Genomic DNA, 19,750 nt, shown 5'->3' with positions numbered 1-19,750 from the left:
CTGTGTGGCATGTGGCAAGACAGAGACACTACTAGTTTACTCAAAACAAAATTTATTTCTCACAGACAACAGTTAGAGCCATCGGAAATAATTACATCAATAATCATCTATCTGAGATCACAAGTGTAAATAGTTAATGTCAAAAATGTTTAAAGAAAGTCATCATGGATATATAGAATAGAATACTATATTGCCCAACCTCCACACCTGACTGCCCACCTCCCGTTCAACATGTTTAGCAAATTAAAATGACACTGGATATCATTTCTGCAGCATAAATGTAAAAAAAAAAAAGAAAAAGAATAAATTTATGTATATATACACTGTATATATAAAGAGAGAGACTTTAGTAAGTTAATAGTCAGAAATAGATTCATGTGGCAACACCTTTTCTGAACTGCTACACATTCGTAACACGAACGAACGTCTGACAGCAGAAAACAAAAATGGGAATTCCAAATATTAAGAAATATGGCTGTAAACATATTACGTTCTACATCTTCACCTGTGATCTAATGTGTTTATAATATATGGATCCGTGCCTGCAGTTCAAGTTCAGCTACAGTTTGGCAGCAAGTCGGTCCTGCTCGGCCTCGTGTCGTCTGCTGTGTGAGACGGACGTGGACGAGTCCCGCACAACAGACGTTCAAGTTACTGTTGTTAAATTAAACGAAAAATACAGTTTGAAAACACGTCCACTAAACTGGCCAGTAGGGGGCCAACAGCTGCTTCAGTTTGGACACCTGGGTGTGTCACCAACACGGCTAAACCCACAGCAAGACCGACCGTTCTAGTGTACTTTTCTAGTTGGAAGTGTTTTCAAAGTGTAGTCTCAAGTGTTTTCCGTGACCTGATGGAGCGAATGAAAACGCATTTTCATAAATAAACGTGGCAATGGATGAAGCTTTTGTTCAAGTGAATATTTGTTACCAGTGGCTGCTCTTATTTGAGCCACTAAAAAAAAAAAAAAAGAAAAGAAAAAAATATTAGCACATTAAGTGACATGCATGACATTTTCATGGTCCATTTAAATTCACATTATTCTGGGCTACAACATTTCAAAAGTCATTCCTATTAAGAGCAATACAGATCATGACAAGGACATCTCTAATGGACATGCAGGCGGGCTTCTTAGCTTTAACCAGACGGTCCGTCCCTTAAAACACGTACAGGCAAACTGCAGTCTAGCTCAGTTTAGATGAGCACTAAAAGAAGTCGTATGCAAGACTTTGTTCTGACTTGAGGAGTTGGGATCGCCCATATCTTATTTACATTTCACTAATTCTGTGCCTGTTAAGGACCAGACCCACATTTTAGTCCTGGCTCTGGACTCGTGAATCTCAGGCAGTAAAGGGAAACAAATTGCTTGATTTTCTGACATCCATCGTCAGTCAGTTTACATCTGAGATTAGGACGACTCGACTGGAGTCATTTTCTACAGATATATTTAACAGAAACATGAACGCTCTGTTACTGCAACAGTAAGCATTGGTATCTTTAAGACAGCAAAAGTAAGACGATATCATCGACATCATTTCTGGCTAAGGAGGCGGCGATTTGCCATTTGAAACCGAGGTTATATGGGATACCTGTGAGAGATATTGTGTTGTGCTTATCATGGCATCTGGACTTTTCCCTCCCTTCATTCTGGATGATCTCAGGCTCATGCAGTGTCAGTCATGTTGCCTTGGAGGGGAGGGGGGGTTTACTTGTGCTGGGCCAACACATCATTAAAGATGTTGAGGAAGAGGTCAACATGGTACTCCTTGAAAACCAGAGCTGGACGGAAACGGATCGATCGGTCCCCACAGCCTCCCAGGAGGACACCTGTCAACGGCAACGGAGTCACAGCTCAAAAATTACAGAAAAAAAAAACATAGTGACCTTTGACCCCCAAAAGTGCTAAATTGGAAGAATTTCACTCCAGGCCTTCCTGAACAATCACAAGAATGGGACAGACGTGAAGCCAAAGTGACCTTTGACCTTAACATGTTCTCCCATTCTCAGGAGTTTGGACTTTGAACACCCAAGAACTTGAATTCTAACAAGGGCACCCTCTAAATGAGAATGGAGAAATAAACAGTGAATGGCGTGTGCTTCATACCTTTGTCTCTGGCCTTGAGCAGGATGCTGGTGCGTGTTGGGTCGTCACAGATGTCAATGGCACAGAAGGTCCCCTGCCCTCGAGCTCTGCTCAAAATACCGGGGTACCGAGCCTGGGGACCAGAACCGTGTAGGTCATATTCACAACATCCAGAGAAACTACAGTAAGCCTGTTTAAGACCACAACATACCACTTCTATAGTGTCAGACATCGACTCTTTTAATTCATTTACAACTTGAGGATTGAGTCCGTGGAGCGCCGGAGTTAAAGGGATTTGAGGTTTTTTTCCCAAAGCAAAATGAACCAAAACATAACATAAACAATTTGCTTTTACAGGCAACAAAAGATGGGAACACTGATTTTCCATCCTTCTGAGCTCAGCTTGCTGTTCCACTGTGGAGACACTGACCTCTGGTGGCGTCTGCTGGTCACTACATCACATCAATACAGCAGAAATGTTAAAATACTCTGGTATACTGTGATACAGGTTGACTAGGGATGACAATGGCGTCAAGGAGCTCGCTGTAGGCGGAGCATTTCTATGTACGTGTCCAGCTGTGTCGCTGTCAGAACTCATTAAAGACCAGGCTTGAAAGAAGACAAATAAGTGCTGAATCAAGTGTTAAACTTCCCACATAAAATAAAATAAAACGCAACAAGGTGTGTTACATGTGGGCGGAGCTTCAGGGTGGTTCTCATTGTCTGCAGGTCACTGTTGCTGCTGGAGATAGCCTGCTGCTAATGCTACATGGATGCTGCAGACCTGAGAGACGGATGCAAGGCTGCACTCGTCATAAACACACCAAAACCATCTGATCAGCTAGCCTCACTGCCTGCTTTCACCTGGTTTCTGTCAGATTTAGGATTCAAATCAGGGTTTCACACACACACACACACACACACACACACACACACACACACACACACACACACACACACACACACACACACACACACACACACACACACACACACACACACACACACACACACACACATACACATACACACTACCTGTAGCTCATAAAGGCCATTCATCAGGGCCTTTCCAGAGCGGGTCACGTCCTCCAGGAGGTTTTCTCTGCGAATCACATTGAGAACCTCAGACAGGAGCAAGTTCTTCGTTGGGTCACCCATCCATGTGTTAAAGATCCGGTACGCCTGGAAAAAAAGACAACGGATACAAAAGCAGACGCACCAGTAAATAAATCATCTTGTGTGATGGTCCAGTCTTTAAAATCACCGTGTCATGTCTATAAAGAACAACATGGAACACGTCACTAACATGTCCACCTGGTCTGAATTATCTTCATCCCTCTCACCTTATCGGCCTGCAGTTCGTCCCTGTGGTAGTAGCCGCCAGTGAGGAGCTTCTTGCTGAAGGAGACGATGTCAGCGGGGTCGTCCATGCCCCAGTGCTCATGGGCCCACAGCTTCCCCGTAGTGCCGCCGCCGGTCTGGACCTCATCCACGTGGAAGGCACAGCCGTGCTGGGGAGGTGAAAGGTTAACGAGGTGAATACATAGCACTATGATCCCATATATAGTGTACACACAACTGATTATTTATGATAGTTGTGTACATTTTGTTATATCTTTCTGGATTTTCTCCCATGTCACCCAGCAACAGGCAAAAAGGATCTGTTGCCATGGCGTTCACCGTTACCTTGCGTGCGATGTTGCGCAGGCTTCTGAAGAAGTCTGCGGTGGCGTGGTTATCTCCACCCTCAGCCTGGATGGGTTCAATCACAATCCCAGCCACAGGCTTCCCCTTCTGCCTCCATTTCACGATCAGATCCTCCACCTGGAGACACACACACATCACCATTCATTAAAAAAAATAAAAACTCACCTGGAAATAAACAAAAATTATTCAATGAGCGAGGGGAGGGTTATAATTTAAGAGTTATAAGGTACAAAGAGTCAGCACGGCCAGAATTTTTTATTTTTTTAATTTTAATTATAAGCAATGGTACTAATAGTAATATTAATAATAATGATTAATTATTAAATATGGAAGAAGGGTTATGGAGAAGGGGGGAGAGTAAATAAGTTATTCTTCTTCCTTTCCGAGCTGTAAAGAAAAAAATATATATAATTTTGTTTTATGATTTTCATTACTCTGCAAATATTGCTTGGAATGTCTAATTGACTGACTGTTTTGATTTTTGTTGTTGTTTTTTATTCCTATTGTATGTGTTTACTTCACTACTACAGACCTTACAGAAGACAGAAGCCTCTCTGAGTGGATTTTTCATTGAAAGGTTTTCTGTTTATTATAATTTCAATACCAAAGTAAAACAAAAAAACAAAAAAATATTATTGCAAACTATATAACTTTGGCCAGGCAGACTAAACACTCGTAGTGTATCATTTTGTTTCAATTAATGGCTTCCCCACACACACACATACACAAGTAGATTTCTATTATGGGATAATCCTAAATATCGACCTTAAAAAAAGATGTCTCATCTGTGACGCAATCAAAATATGAGTTTTCATTTAACGTGAATACATTTTTGATCAGAACGTTGTGTTTTATCGGTGATCAGTGTGACATGCAGACGTCCCACCTCCTCCAGACAGCGAGCCTCCTCCTGGGCGTTCTCCCTGGTGAACTCCTCCAGCGGGTACTGCAGTCTGGGGAACGGAGCGATCGGCCAATCGAACGACGGCACGTCCAGCTTGTGGATGGCTTTGGAGTGTGTCGTCGCCAGGCAACCTGAACAGGGAAGGAGCAGCGTGTTAGCCATGAATCCACGATGTTGCGATAATAACTCTTTTCAGTTCCGCGGTTGAGCTGCGAGTATCATATACAGACAATGTTGGATTAGACGTCACATTCGGCGGCGGAAGAAAAGTGGAAAGTTTAACTCATTCATCTTCATTTTTTACAGAATATCGTCATCAAAGATGCCCTATGGAGCAAAACGCTGCAATTAAACAGTCGCAAATCAGCCTGAATTCTGGTCTCTGCAGCTCATTTCAAATAATCAGAGTAGGCATCTGGATGATCCATATTCTCACATGTGACAGTGCTACCACAGAACTGCTTACAAACACAATAAAGGTCTATAGCTTCAACAATACATCTATATCTAATATAACTGTCTCAATATTAAGTAAACACTCTGTTCACACTCTTATCTAAATGTTTGTTCCCGGAACGTTAACGGTGTTGCTTACATGGTAAAAAGAGAATCTAAAGCATGTATGACGTACCCATGGTTCTTCCATGGAAGGCTCCCATGAAAGATAAAATACTGAGCTCTGGACAACCTGGGACCTGAGGCACGGAGACACAAGGAAGGAGCATTGAGGAGGAGGCAGATATTTAGTACAATATATGATGAAGAAGTGAAGTGTCATCCCCACCTGGTTGACCATGCAGCTGCTGACGTCCTCGTCAGACGGGATGTTGTGGCCTCGCTCCTTGTTCTGTTCAAGCAAACACAGAGATGGAGATACACTTACATTTGGTTGTTAGAGCGCTTTTTATTAAATGTATCAATATGCGTTTATTAAATGTTCATCTTTCAACAACAAGACAACACATTTTACAGCTAATTTATCGATGATTTGAACATCATTTTTTAAATTCTAGGTTCAATAATTTACCAAAATGAAACCAGAAACTTGTCTGATTAATATGTCAATATTTTATTTAATGATCTACTCAGCGGTGTTGGAATGACTTTTAATGTGAAGAAAGAGTAAGAAAATCTATTTTTAATGACTACTAACAGAAAGTTCGTTAGTTAGAAATGTTTTTCGGTGAGGACAAACAGGAAGCGCTCTGTGATGCTTTCACTTTCCGTTCGTACATTGCAGTTGTGGTTCAGTGAAAAGCCATTTCCAGCGGGATTTTAGAGTAGCACGTTAAATATGAAAATACATGTCTAGAGGATGGTAGTCTAGGTTTTGCGTGCTTTGCCCAGGCACAGCGATCCAGACCTGTTTGTCACGGTTCTTGTTTTCAAAAGTTACGTTTCAATCTAATTTTCGCTGTCAATAGTAAAAAGTAAGGTGAAAAAAAAGTGAGGTGAATATTTGTGACCTAGTTTGTTACGTGGATTTTAGGATAGACAGCTTTACTAAGGTCACTGGTTTGAGCACGTTAACCAGGTAACAGTTAACACAGGTGGATCGTGGACTCACTCACCCTGTACCAGATAAACATGGCTTTGTAAGCGTTCTCATTGGAGCAGGAGCCGCAGGCCATCGTCTGGACACGAGTCATTCCACTGGGAGCCACCTGGCGGGAGGAACATCAGCTTAATACACTGAAGACCATAAACAACACCATCATCTATAAATTATACAGTATTTTAAATTCTGACTGGTGAAATTATGTGTAGTATTGTCAGAACCCCAACATTTGGACTTGGATAAGATATCTCGATACAGCCAGGAAAACAATACCACATCCAAAATCTAAAATGTCTAAAAATGTACTAATTAAAAAAATTAACATGTATGCTGTAATCTGATGAGCCCTATACTTGACATAATGTGATTTCTTTGATAGTTAACTTCATATTTGCAACTAGATATCACATTAAACAGCGTTTAATAAGATTTTGTTTGATAAAACAGCGCCCCCCCTCCAGCCCATCAGTAACAGTTCAGGTGGAGAGTGGTACTGCATCAGGGAGACGGAGAGAGACTTCCAAAACAAAAAAACACATTAAATGATAATAAATTCAGATGAAGTTCTGTGAGAAGTTGATGAGGGGAAGCTGCTGCAAGGTTCAAACCTGCACAAACATCACACCCCGCTGTCTAACATCAACTCTGATTAACACACTGTCAGACATAAAGTACTGCTGCTAAGAAAACGGCTTCGGACTGTTTTTAATGGCAGGATATCACCATTTCTAGTGTTGGTATACCGTGTGTGTGACACTTACTGAGAGAAGACTTTCAGTGAGTTTGTCTGGGAAGTTCTCAGGCGGCAGGATTCCCAGGGCAGGTCGGTTCACGAGTGTACTCTGAAAGAAAGACAGCAAACACAGACACATTTAAGGTACAAATCATACAGGATCAACACATCATTTGTCTCTCCGTTGACTACCAAACATATGTATTCATAAATAAACACTGGGAGGGGCGGGACTCCCACGATGCGCCGAGATCACAGCGCTACTCTGCTCCCAACACAGCCAGTTGTCTGTGAATACTGTGGGTTAATCCTTTTAGACGTGACAGAATCCACTGAAAATGGTAGAATTGTATATTCTGTTCAGCAGATCGATAGCAGACAAAAGCATTTCACACTCTCGGTATAGAAGAGGACATACAGGATGTTGAGGACCTACCAGATTGTTGGGATCCGACATCAGTTTGAGGAGAGCAGGGTGGTTGTAGCCTGAGGGAGGACAGAATGAGAGTGGGCCGAGGTCATGTCCTGTGATCTAGGACCTTTAAACTTTCATCTGGTGATACTAGTAGGTGAAAAATGATGGTTGGGACCAGATCACATATATAAAGATATTAAAAACTACAGAAGTGGATTCCATGAGGAACTACACTCATTCCTACTAATATGAGGAACCATCATGACTACCATGCTTATGTCAGTGCTTCTACCAAGAGGCACAACACGTGGAATTTTCATGATAAAAAGCATCAATATAACAACCGTCTACAACCTAAGAAAAGTCAGTGAAGATGTGGGCCAATGTAGCGTTTTAACATGAAGGGATTTTCTCTATTTCACAGGTATTTCTAATGACGTATTCAGTTGTGGGAGCAGGAACCAACGCTAGCACGAATGTTGCCAGAGAGACAGAGCAGAGACAGTTATTTATAGATTTTCTCTACGCTTGACTACTGCAGTTCCCTGTATTCCCTGTATTTCTTTCTATGATATAATAATAATTTGACAACATATCACCACTTAAGCCAATAGAGGAGTACAATAGAGGAGCAGTGGCCATTTGCTTCTATGATCTATGTGGGCTATAATCTAATTGTTTGACGTTATTCTTTTCCCCAATCAGAGGATTCCTGATTCTTTTCAATGGTTTCTTTTTGAAAGATGAGAAACATGTTAAGTTGCAGCCGTTCGTGTGAAGAACTTCATATTAACGTTCACGTGAGACTCGTTTTTCGGTGCTTAGGACGACAAAGCTTTGAATCTGGATTCTAACATGAACTGATGTGGCTCTCTTACATAAACGGTTCCACTTCCGACCAGCAGAGGGCGGTGAGGCACAATGAGGTCTCCAGAGTCCCACTTCAACTCTGTATTCTCTCTATAGCCTGAATGTCTTTAAGATGTATGAATAGTAGAGGTGACACACTTCAATCCACCGACACCCAGATCAGAACCAGACAACGTGGTCATCAACACACCATTCCTTGTTATCTGGAAAACAGTTTCCCCTTTAAGGGCACGAGTGCACAGAGAACACCTTGGAAATGCAAACGGCGTCACGCGGCCATGATGACCCTCGGCACGGATCTACGCCCAGCTTGTTTTGTCATCCATTAGTTAACCGAGGAAACAGGAAAGGAGGGCAGCGATGCCCGTTCTGTTCATCTGAATGCTGCGGGGCAAATCTCTAGTCCACGACAAACGGGCACAAGGCATCCATTCAGTCCACCCACTTCCATGTCACTTTACTTCAGCTACTTGTAAAAGACCATCGGGGTGTAAAAACAGGATGGCTTGATTAAATGCAGGTCCATTATCCTGATCATCAAGATATGGTTAGAACTCATTGTGTCATATTGCATCACAGTGAGAATCCCAATAAACCATAAATAAATAGGTACGGTGGATTCACCACACGCTTTTTATTGCCCCATTGGGAACAACAGGAAAAATGTGATCTAATTGATGATGGACTCAAGCCATTATCAGGGTCACATGTGTGAAGCCTCACAAATAGTTGGAGGGGATGTGACCAGCATGTTTGAGGAGGACGTGTTGGAGTTACTCAAATTCATACAATTGATGAATGAAAGGTTTGTTTGGAACATTAAAGGACAGTTGGGGGTTAATCAGTGTTATTATTCTGTGTTTTTAGTGTCCTTGTCACACTGGAGAGTAGACTAAAAATCTATATCATTTTTTTTAAAAGCATGCTATGGTCTAATCTAATTATTTCATTTGCATTCTGGGAAAGTGAACAATCGGTCCAGTTGTCAGGCCCTTTCAACTACTGAATTAATTAAGTGTGTGAGTTCTTGGCTCCAACAAAACCCCTTCTGTCAGGGAGGCCCCGAGGCCTGGAGCTGAACCACTCAGTAATGTTAATCAGACTGGAATAGTGGCGCCCAATGGGAGTCCTGGTTAGTCTCGGGACAAAGGTTCATTTTAAAAGAGAGCAGCGGAGCACTTCCCAAACCGCGACATTCCTCTTTGTATTATTTGACTCGTGTTTTTTATCCGAGCTCGACCGGAGAATCTCCAATTAAAACAGATCGTCGTTGTTGAAATACGTTTGCGTACTGCGATGTAAATGAGGTTATGATGATCGCTACTAACCAATGGGGATGGAGGAGATCTGAGTGTAGATATCCAGCATGCGGTTGCCGTCCACGTCCACCAGGTAGTTCCCCCGGCTCTCCTCGTAGTTGCAGAAGAAGTTGATTGCGCCGACGTTCTGGGAAGAGACGAGTCCTGCGTTAACAGCAGATTTAACATTCATACGATGATGGAGTGGCACGATAGAAATGAAGCTAGAGCCAGATCCAGTGTTAGTTCTGGATCTTTGCTTCTGCCCTTCGATGCGGCGACTGGCCCATATGGTGATGTCATTACTTGCAGTGAACAGGCATGAAGTGTTGATGCTCCAGGGTTGAATTAACTACTTCACTGAGTTAATAGAAAGGGAGGTCAGACACACAACACACTTATCATGTTTATCAAGCCCACACACTTCCAGCTATGGAAAGAGAAGATCTACTCACCTGGATCTCTCCCAGCTGTTTGGTCAGCTCCTACAGAAAAAGAAAAGTCAGTTATATGTGAGCAGAAACGATAGTGTGTGTGTGTGTGTGTGTGTGTGTGTGTGGTATTACTTGTGATCGAGGTCCAGGAACTGAAGTCTTCATGGAGGGTCCATCGTAGTCAAACTCCATGTGGGTTTTTTGTGCCGCCTTGCTGACATATCTAATCCCTGGTGGAGAAAATTATGATAAATCATCTCCAAAACACACATCACACGTACATCATCCTGTTTTCACGCACACACCCGTCCCTGTGGTGATCAGGGTGTTGGTCATGTGCTGGTGTTCTGGTTCACCAGGTTTTGAGAGTTGTGTGACCTGTTGTGTGATCCCATCCGCCCATCCCCCTCTCTTTTGATTGTTAATCATCAAGAAGCTAACTGTAGTTTTCTACTGTCTGCTACGAGCGGACACTTCTGCAGCACTGCAGAGGAAGCACCTTTAACAAAACAAAATTTCACTCATGACTTAGCTCATATTCTATTTTTACCTTTGTTTAAATGTGCTTTGAATTTAACAGAAAATATATTAAAATCCAAATAGTTGAATGCATTAAATTAATTGTACAGCTCATTATACATTTTTCTTATTGGGATAAAATACATCACCTCGCCCTTTTAACCTTAAAATGGTCACAGAAAAGCAGATGTTTATACGTTCAAGGAATGAAATAAATACGGTTTAATGGATTGAAACGTCCTTACTGACAAAGAAAATAAGCTAGTTCTGTTAAATGTGCATGTATGCGTCACTAGGGGACTTCATGAGTTAAAGGTTGAGTAGGTGATTCTATTCAGAAACACTGTGTTATAATACTTGAAATCCTCTTAACATACCAACAGCCATGAATAAGTAAATGTACTGGGATTACATTTTTTTTTCTTAATTTCATCATTCAGTCATTTGTGGCCGTGGCAGAACTTGAACTCTGCCGATCTCCAGCACTCGTTGGGCGATCTGGGGGAGGGGCTCTGAACAGAGGTCTGAACGAAGGGGGCGGGACCTTGACGGTTCGGTGATGCCTTTAAAGTCGAGGATGAAGACTTTCCAGGATATGTAACATGTTTGTGTCACTGTGGGTTCCTCGGGGTTAACAGCTTATTGACCTGACGTAATGAGCTGTATTGGTTACAATGTTTACTGAGTGAGAATTAGGGTCATTTTCTCAGAGACTTCTAAACAATCAGAGAGATGTCTATGACATCAAATTTGACGATGTAGTCAATACATCTCAAGTACAACAGACATGTTGGAGATGATTGACTGGAGGAGACCTTTGAGACATCAGTCGGTGGCCGGCCGCTGAGAAGCGTGCTCATTGATAACTCCGTCCTGCTGGTAAAACATTTACACTGATTACATAACGCTGCTGTTCTCTACAACAGGTTCTCAACCTTTTTTGTGCCAAGGACCGGCATGTTCTTAAAACAAATTCCAGGGAGCGGTTGTCAATTGTAATGCCTCATATTAATATGCATAATGGAAACATTTTTAAACCTAGGCGATGAATTCACAGAGGCATCCAATTTCCGATTGTTTTTCTCAGTGTTTTGGGGTTGGGCATGGAGCTTTGCTGGGGCCCCTGCCACTTTTTGACCTATTTATTGTTTGTTTTGAATTAAATAACATGACTGGTATAGCATTAAACACTTCAAAAACATTTTGAAAAGACAATTATTCTAGGGGGAAAATAGGCTGAAAAGTAATCAGAAAACATTGGAAGGCCCGGTAGTAACGGGGTTGGGAATTGCTGCTTTGTCCCTGAGGGACCTCTAAAATGGGTGTGACATCACAGCTGCTGGTGATATTGGAGTGAAAAATCTATCAAAAAAATGACAGAGATTGTTTGAAATCAGCTGCTTAGGCACATTTGCATTTTGCTTTTTAGAATTAGTGATTATAATTACTGATAAAATGGACACAGAGGCCGGAGTCTGAGTAGTGAAGGAGCAAAAGAGACAAAGACAATAATCTACAATGGAAAACAAAGCTGTGAAGCATTTAGTCTGCTGTCTGCTAACACTTCTAGGTTCATCTACAAGAGGACATCTGCAGCAACGCTCCACTGGTGAGTGAGGAGGGAGCTGGATTTACCTGGAGCACTGAGCCACGCGTTCTTCTGCAGGGAGAGAGCAAAGTGACGGCGGATCAGGGAAGACGCCATGACTCAACCGTCCGTGGACAGGGTGCAGTGCGAGGGAGAGGCAGCGAATGCCCTCGGGCGTCGAACTCCACCAGGTCACCTAGAGAGGGAGGGAGGGAGGGAGGGAGGGAGGGAGGATCACTAACGTTGCAAATGCTTTCACTGAAATGTCTTCATGAGCTCAGTCTGGCTGGAATTTATTTCACTGTCAAAAACACTTAAAAACAAAGATTTGTTTCTTAACTGAATGTAAAGTGATTCCAGTATGTTTTAGTGCTATTTGAGGAGTTCCATGCACGGTTTGATGATTAGCAGGATAATATGGTGAATGACCATTATTTTGAGAGGATAATGATGACATAACATTTTCAATTCCTCTCACGCCAACTATGACTAATAAATAACACCTTTATTATTAATGATAAGCAGCAACAACAGAAAGTGAAACAGTGAGGCCAAAACTCGGATAAAACTTAAACACATAATAATAAATAATAATAATAAATAATATTGATAACATAAATACAAATAAAAAGGAAAAATAAGTGTGGTTTTGGCTTTTAACTAGGAGAATGTTTTCGGTTTCAGACTTGGTGCTCGTCTTGCGGTTCTCAACGCTGTGTCTTGAGAAAAGAAAGGGGAAAGTACTATTGGTAGAGTGAGGCACAGAAAGCATGGCTGTCTGCTCTCTCTCCTCTTCTGGGCTCTTATGCAACAGCAGCAGCAGGAACAGGATCATTCCAGCTATCAGCTTTCACACAGCAAGAAACCCTGACCCTGCTAACACACACACACACACACACACACACACACACACACACTAACAAACACATGCACGCACACACACACACACACACACACACACACTAACAAACACATGCGCGCGCACACACACACACACACACACACACACACACACACACACACGGACACACACACGCACACACACGGACACACACACGCACACACACACACACACGGACACACGCACACACACTAACAAACACATTAGTGTGTGTGCGCACACACACACACACACACTAACAAACACATGCACGCGCACACACACACACACATGCACACACACACACACCCACCCACATGCACACACACACACACTATCAAACACACACACACACATACACAAACACTCACAAACACACACACACACACACTAACAAACACACACACAAACACACACTAACAAACACGCACATGCACACACTATCAAACACACACACACACGCTAACAAACACACACACACGCACATGCACACACACAAACACACACACACACACTAACAAACACACACACACACACACACACACTAACAAACACACACACACACACACACACTAACAAACACACACACACACACTAACAAACACACACACACACACACACACACACACTAACAAACACACACACACACACTAACAAACACACACACACACACACACACTAACAAACACACACACACACACACTAACAAACACACACACACGCACATGCACACACACACACACACACACACGCTAACAAACACACACACACACTAACAAACACACACACACACACATACACTAACAAACACACACACACACACTAACTAACTAACAAACACACACACACACACACACACACACACACTAACAAACAAACACACACACTAACAGACACATGCATGCCAGTGTTGGTAATAACGACATTAAGAGTAGAACGACGTTATTTTTTTCAGTAACGAGTACTCTAATTAATTACTTTTCCCATGATTGTAACGCCGTTGCCGTTACTGAGAATGTAACGTGGTGCGTTACTACAATGTGGTTGAATGAAGCGAAGGTGTCTGGAGAGAGCAGGGGTGGGGTGAGATGATGGCGGGTCATGCCCTGCTCACGCTGTCTCACCGCACGCTCCGACTACCAGACACAACAACATATTTTTCTTACACCTACTGCAATCAAATTGCCCAAGCTGGGACAATTAAAAATGACTTGACTTGACTTGTCTTGACAGCAACAATGGCGACGAGCCACGGCAATGCAAAGGTAGTGTTCTTGAACTGGAGGTACTGGCACTACTTCTCACTCACTGAACTTAAAGACAAGAATGTTTATGTTACATACACGCTACGCCCAGGAAAAAAGACTTTATCCACGTCTGCCTCAACCAACTCCAATCTTATGAAGCACCTCACATCAACACATGCTAAGTATGCTTGAATGCAAAGTGTGTGAATATTATTTTATTTTCAATGTTTAATATTGTTATTTTATAGAATATTTAAGAGTAGAATAGTGTTCTGTTTATTGTACAGTAGGCCTAATATACAGTTAGATATCTGCACTACTTAATGGCCAGATTTACCTTTGTTTCTTTTTACCCTAGTTTACATTTGTTTACACTTAAATTTGCACTTTAATTTGATTTTCAATATTTATTTTTTATGTATTTGTATTTCTATGCATATCATATGGCAGGCTGCAATCTATTGAGTTCAAATAAATACCAAATCATCTAAAATACTTCATATAGTGTTTGTATTCTTCAATCAGTTCATATATAAACATCTTTGACATTAAGATGTTATAGAACATAAAAAATAACGTCAGTTACTTTGCTGAGTAACTAATTACAACTGAGTTACTAACTCAATTACTTTTTAGGAGAAGTCATTTGTAACTGTAACTAACAGACACACTAACAGACACACACTAACAGACACACACTAACAGACACATGCACACTAACAGACACACTAACAGACACACACTAACAGACACACGCACACTAACAGACACACACTAACAGACACATGCACACTAACAGACACACTAACAGACACACACTAACAGACACATGCACACTAACAGACACACTAACAGACACACACTAACAGACACACGCACACTAACAGACACACTAACAGACACACGCACACTAACAGACACACATTAACAGACACATGCACGCACACTAACAGACACACACTAACAGACGCACACTAACAGACACACGCACACTAACAGACGCACACTAACAGACACACTAACAGACACACTAACAGACACACGCACACTAACAGACGCACACTAACAGACAGACGCACACTAACAGACGCACATTAACAGACACACTAACAGACACAAACTAACAGACACGCACACTAACAGACGCACATTAACAGACACACTAACAGACACATGCACGCACACTAACAGACACACACTAACAGACACACACTAACAGACGCAGGCACACTACCAGACACGCACACTAACAGACACACTAACAGACACACGCACACTAACAGACGCACACTAACAGACACAAACTAACAGACACACGCACACTAACAGACGCACACTAACAGACACAAACTAACAGACAGACGCACACTAACAGACGCACATTAACAGACACCCTAACAGACACAAACTAACAGACACACGCACACTAAAAGACGCAGACTAACAGACGCAGACTAACAGACACATGCACGCACACTAACAGATGCACACTAACAGACACAAACTAACAGACACACGCACACTAACAGACAAATGCATGTACACTAACAAATGCACACTTACAGACACACACTAACAGACACACAATAACAGACGCACGCACACTACCAGAAACGCACACTAACAGACACACTAACAGACACACGCACACTAACAGACGCACACTAACAGACACAAACTAACAGACACACGCACACTAACAGACCCACATTAACAGACACACTAACAGACACATGCAAGCACACTAACAGATGCACACTAACAGACGCACACTAACAGACACACGCACACTAACAGACAAATGCACGTACACTAACAAACGCACACTTACAGACACACACTCACAGACGCACACTAACAGACGCACACTAACAGACACACACCAACAGACGCACACTAAGAGACACATGCACGCACACTAACAGACACATGCACGCACACTAACAGACCCACTAACAGATGCACACTAACAGACACACAATAACAGACACACTAACAGACACATGCACGCACACTAACAGACACACTAACAGACACATGCACGCACACTAACAGACATATGCATGCACACTAACAGACACAATAACAGACACATGCACGCGTGCACAATAACAGACTCACTAACAGACACATGCAAGCACACTAAGAGACACGCTAACAGACGCATGGATGCACACTAACAGACACACACTTACAGACACATGCATGGACACTAACAGACACACACTAACAGACACATGCACTCACACTAACAGACAAATGCACACATACTAACAGACACATGCACACTAACAGACAAATGAACGCACACAGACGCATACTAACATACACACGCACGCACACCAACAGACAAATGCACACACACTAAGAGACGCATGCACGCAGAAGCACACTAACGGACACGCACATAAGCACAGATCTGGTTCCTTGGCAACACCTCATGAACTGGATGTAACTGGTTTGGAGAGTGAGAGTTACACAAGACTGCATCTTCATGGGGGGGGGGGGGGGGGGGGGGGGGTACACAGCCAGACTGAACTGGGATCAGCTGGAATGAATGTGAACACAACACCAGGAATAACTGCAGGAATAGTGGAGCTGGGAGTCTGAAGCTGCGTCGAAGGTTACTCAGATACCTTGTCATGACTAAGATTATCAGAAGTGCCGCTGACATTTATTAACGTTCATCCTTCAGGTTCTAATTTACGCTGACGCAAAAAGGACCACAGAGGATGTTATCAGATCCTGATTAAAAAAAGCATCATGGTGAATTTCTCTTATCAGGATGACGGAGCCTGATTGAAAAAAATACAGGATTTGTTTTTACCTCTTTACGCAGGGATTACTTATGTTTTATGATCATCTTATTTTATATTATACGATTGTTTTTCACTAAAAAAAAAATTGTCCCTTCTGTGATGCAATAAACTGCACTCAGGTCAGATTTTTGGGTTTAGACAAGTTCTGTTTCTTATTTTTTATGACAATGCTGTCTGCATAGCACATGAAAAATTTATTTTTACGCAAGTTTTAATTTCATAGTTTTACCAACATATACACATTCCTTTTGCGACCTGTTTTGCGACATTTACATGTTTTCACCTTGATATGTATTCAGTCATGAGTGTCACGTGTGTTTATATTGTGTTATTGCAACTTAAAAGCTTCAAGTCAATCAAATTCCTCAAATTTATTAAGTAGCCACAAGTTGTCACGGCCAGAATGGAAGAATTTGCTTTGGTGTAAATAAACAGAAAACAAAAAAATGAAGGGGTAACATTGTTGTAAAGACGATGGATTTAAGGGGTTAAGTTAGTGTTAATTCATTTTCAGTACGCTTGGAGAAATGTTTGAGCTGAACTCGCTCATCATGTTTTACAGTCAGAGCAAATGTTAATAAAGTAAATTAATTCATATGTGGTTTGTTGTGTGGAAACACCTTTTTTCCGAGAGCAGGCTGAGCCGTTAGCTGAAAATGTTATCAAGGAAAGGAAGACGAGAGTTTTCTCTCACAGGTTGATTCACTGGTGGATTTTAGAGTCTTAATTAATGACCATCGGCGTGAGCTCGAGGGACGCTCGCCTGCACGAGCACTGGAGGACAGGAAGTCAAGTTAGGACTCCTATAGCTCATGTGCTGGATGTTTGGTGTTTTGGCATGAAGGAGGGGGGAAATGTTTTTATAGACTGATGTGATGATGAGAGGACTCTTCTAACTGGAGAAGATGAATACAGGACATTCATTGGGGAGCTTAGAAGCTGGTAAAATACTCATTACGCATTATTACTATATTATAATATTAAAGTGTTGATGATTTTAATGTTGCAGCTGCTTTAGTTGGAGCGGATTTTGAGGACTATATACCGCTGGTAGTTCAATCAATATCAATATTACAGAGGGGGAAAAAATCAATTGTGATATTAATCCTTTTTTTATGAATCGAGCTGCAATTTCTACTATTCACGACTATTCCGATAATTAATCTCCAATTAATTTATAGAATATAACTTAATCAATTTATAAATATATTTTTTAATTTATTTTTGTTTTTGCTTTTTTAGGGGTATTTTTTCTTCTTTAGTTACACAGGTATTATGATATATTGATTTCCTTGCCATGCATTGAGTATCCTGATACCATCGTTAACATGATTTCCACCTTTACGGGATGTACCAGGGATGGGACGATATGGGATTTTATCACGATCGTGGTGTATTTCCATTATAACCGTGAATATCATCACAAGAGCATCTCACTATCATGGTAGAGAAGTGAAAAATCTTGATTTTTTTGTTTTTAATTTTAAAAAGGCCTTCAGGAATTATAAGAAAGACCTCAAACAATTTTTTACACATTATTTTTTATTTGTCCTCTACGATCTTCACAAAAAAAAGATGCGTGTTATCTGTGACATGTTAAAAATATTTGTCTCTTAATAAAATGCAAAGTTTTTCCAGTATGTTTAGGTGCCATTTTAAGAATATTGTGATGATTATCATGATAATATGGTGAGTGCCAACTATTTTGTAAGGATAATGGTGACGTACAGTTTTCAACAACAAAAACAAAAGTCAAGAGATTGAATTATTAATTTCCTTACGTGCTGATTTCTACTTCCCAACGCTGGTCAGTAGACCAGGAGCAGTCCTTTCCGGAGCAGCACGGGGCCCTCGAACAAACCCAACAAAAATACACATTTAATTATATGTAATTAATTTTAAAATAGTATTACTCAATCGTTGCTGAATGACATCCACCATTACAGTGAGTTGAGTATGAGGGGACGGGAAACATGATGGAGCGGTCGCCGGAAGTTGGTATGTAACTGATGCGGAGCCCAAGGCGAAAACAGTGGAGTGTTTTTAAGCCTCGTTTCAAAGGATGTGCTTCGTCCACATCTGGTTCGCACACCACACACTGTGTATATGTCTATGTATTGGATGTATACGGCGGCTACAAGCGAACGGCTACGTGACGTAACGTTGACAGCGATGTCCGTCCGCTCCCTGCCCGACATGGACGCGCTGCGCATCCTGATGCCTGGACGCTTCCCACCGCACAAACCCCTCCGCCGCCGACGTGGACGACGCGTCCCGAACCGCGAAGCCGCGAGTCAGCGCTAAGGTCTCGGGAGACACTTACCGGGGGGGTCCAGAGGGCAGCAGTAGGTCCCAGCACCGAGGGAGGACCGACCGACGGCAGCACCGACCGTGAGAACGATGCTCGCTGGGGTTCAGCAGCCCGGCCTGCTCTCCGCGAGGAGGAGGGGTTTAGTCCCGTTCTCTCTCGGCAGCTTTTTTGTTTTTTCTTCAATAAAACTTTATTTGTATTCACGTCAAGAGAAACATAGGCGTCAGTTTTTGTTGTTGTGTGAATCAGAGTCGGGTTCTTTTCTCTCCCACAGTGTACTTACACACACATAGAAGTCAAAGCTAGGATAATATCAATAAGAAAATAAAATAATAATTAATAAAAAAACATACAACTAGGCCTACAAGGCAAGTGTTCTGTAAA

The 19,750-nt window shown here is 41.9% G+C and overlaps 1 protein-coding gene across 2 annotated transcripts; it reads right to left on the bottom strand.

Moving 5' to 3' along the window:
• Nucleotides 1-35: 35 nt before the first annotated feature.
• Nucleotides 36-19,515, bottom strand: abat (4-aminobutyrate aminotransferase). 2 transcript variants are annotated; one of them, XM_084036368.1, is made up of 17 exons: nt 19,379-19,453; nt 18,837-18,905; nt 12,157-12,305; nt 10,135-10,232; nt 10,024-10,053; nt 9,599-9,716; nt 7,422-7,471; nt 7,014-7,094; nt 6,266-6,358; nt 5,479-5,541; nt 5,326-5,389; nt 4,677-4,825; nt 3,770-3,907; nt 3,427-3,594; nt 3,119-3,265; nt 2,105-2,216; nt 36-1,827 (listed from the first exon to the last, which is right to left on the bottom strand). In XM_084036368.1, the coding sequence occupies exons 3-17, from the start codon at nt 12,224-12,226 to the stop codon at nt 1,706-1,708; spliced, it is 1,503 nt and encodes a 500-aa protein (XP_083892494.1). In that variant the 5' UTR covers nt 12,227-12,305; nt 18,837-18,905; nt 19,379-19,453; the 3' UTR covers nt 36-1,705. The 2 variants fall into 2 exon arrangements, with proteins under 2 accessions (XP_083892494.1, XP_083892493.1); XM_084036367.1 differs by lacking the exon at nt 18,837-18,905 and having other exon boundaries at nt 19,379-19,515.
• Nucleotides 19,516-19,750: the final 235 nt, after the last annotated feature.

The sequence above is a fragment of the Eutrigla gurnardus genome, assembly GCF_963514095.1.
Source record: "Eutrigla gurnardus genome assembly, chromosome: 20".
NCBI lineage: Eukaryota > Metazoa > Chordata > Actinopteri > Perciformes > Triglidae > Eutrigla > Eutrigla gurnardus.
Note: the sequence above shows the minus strand (reverse complement) of the source record. Positions and strands in the feature narration are given on the sequence as shown.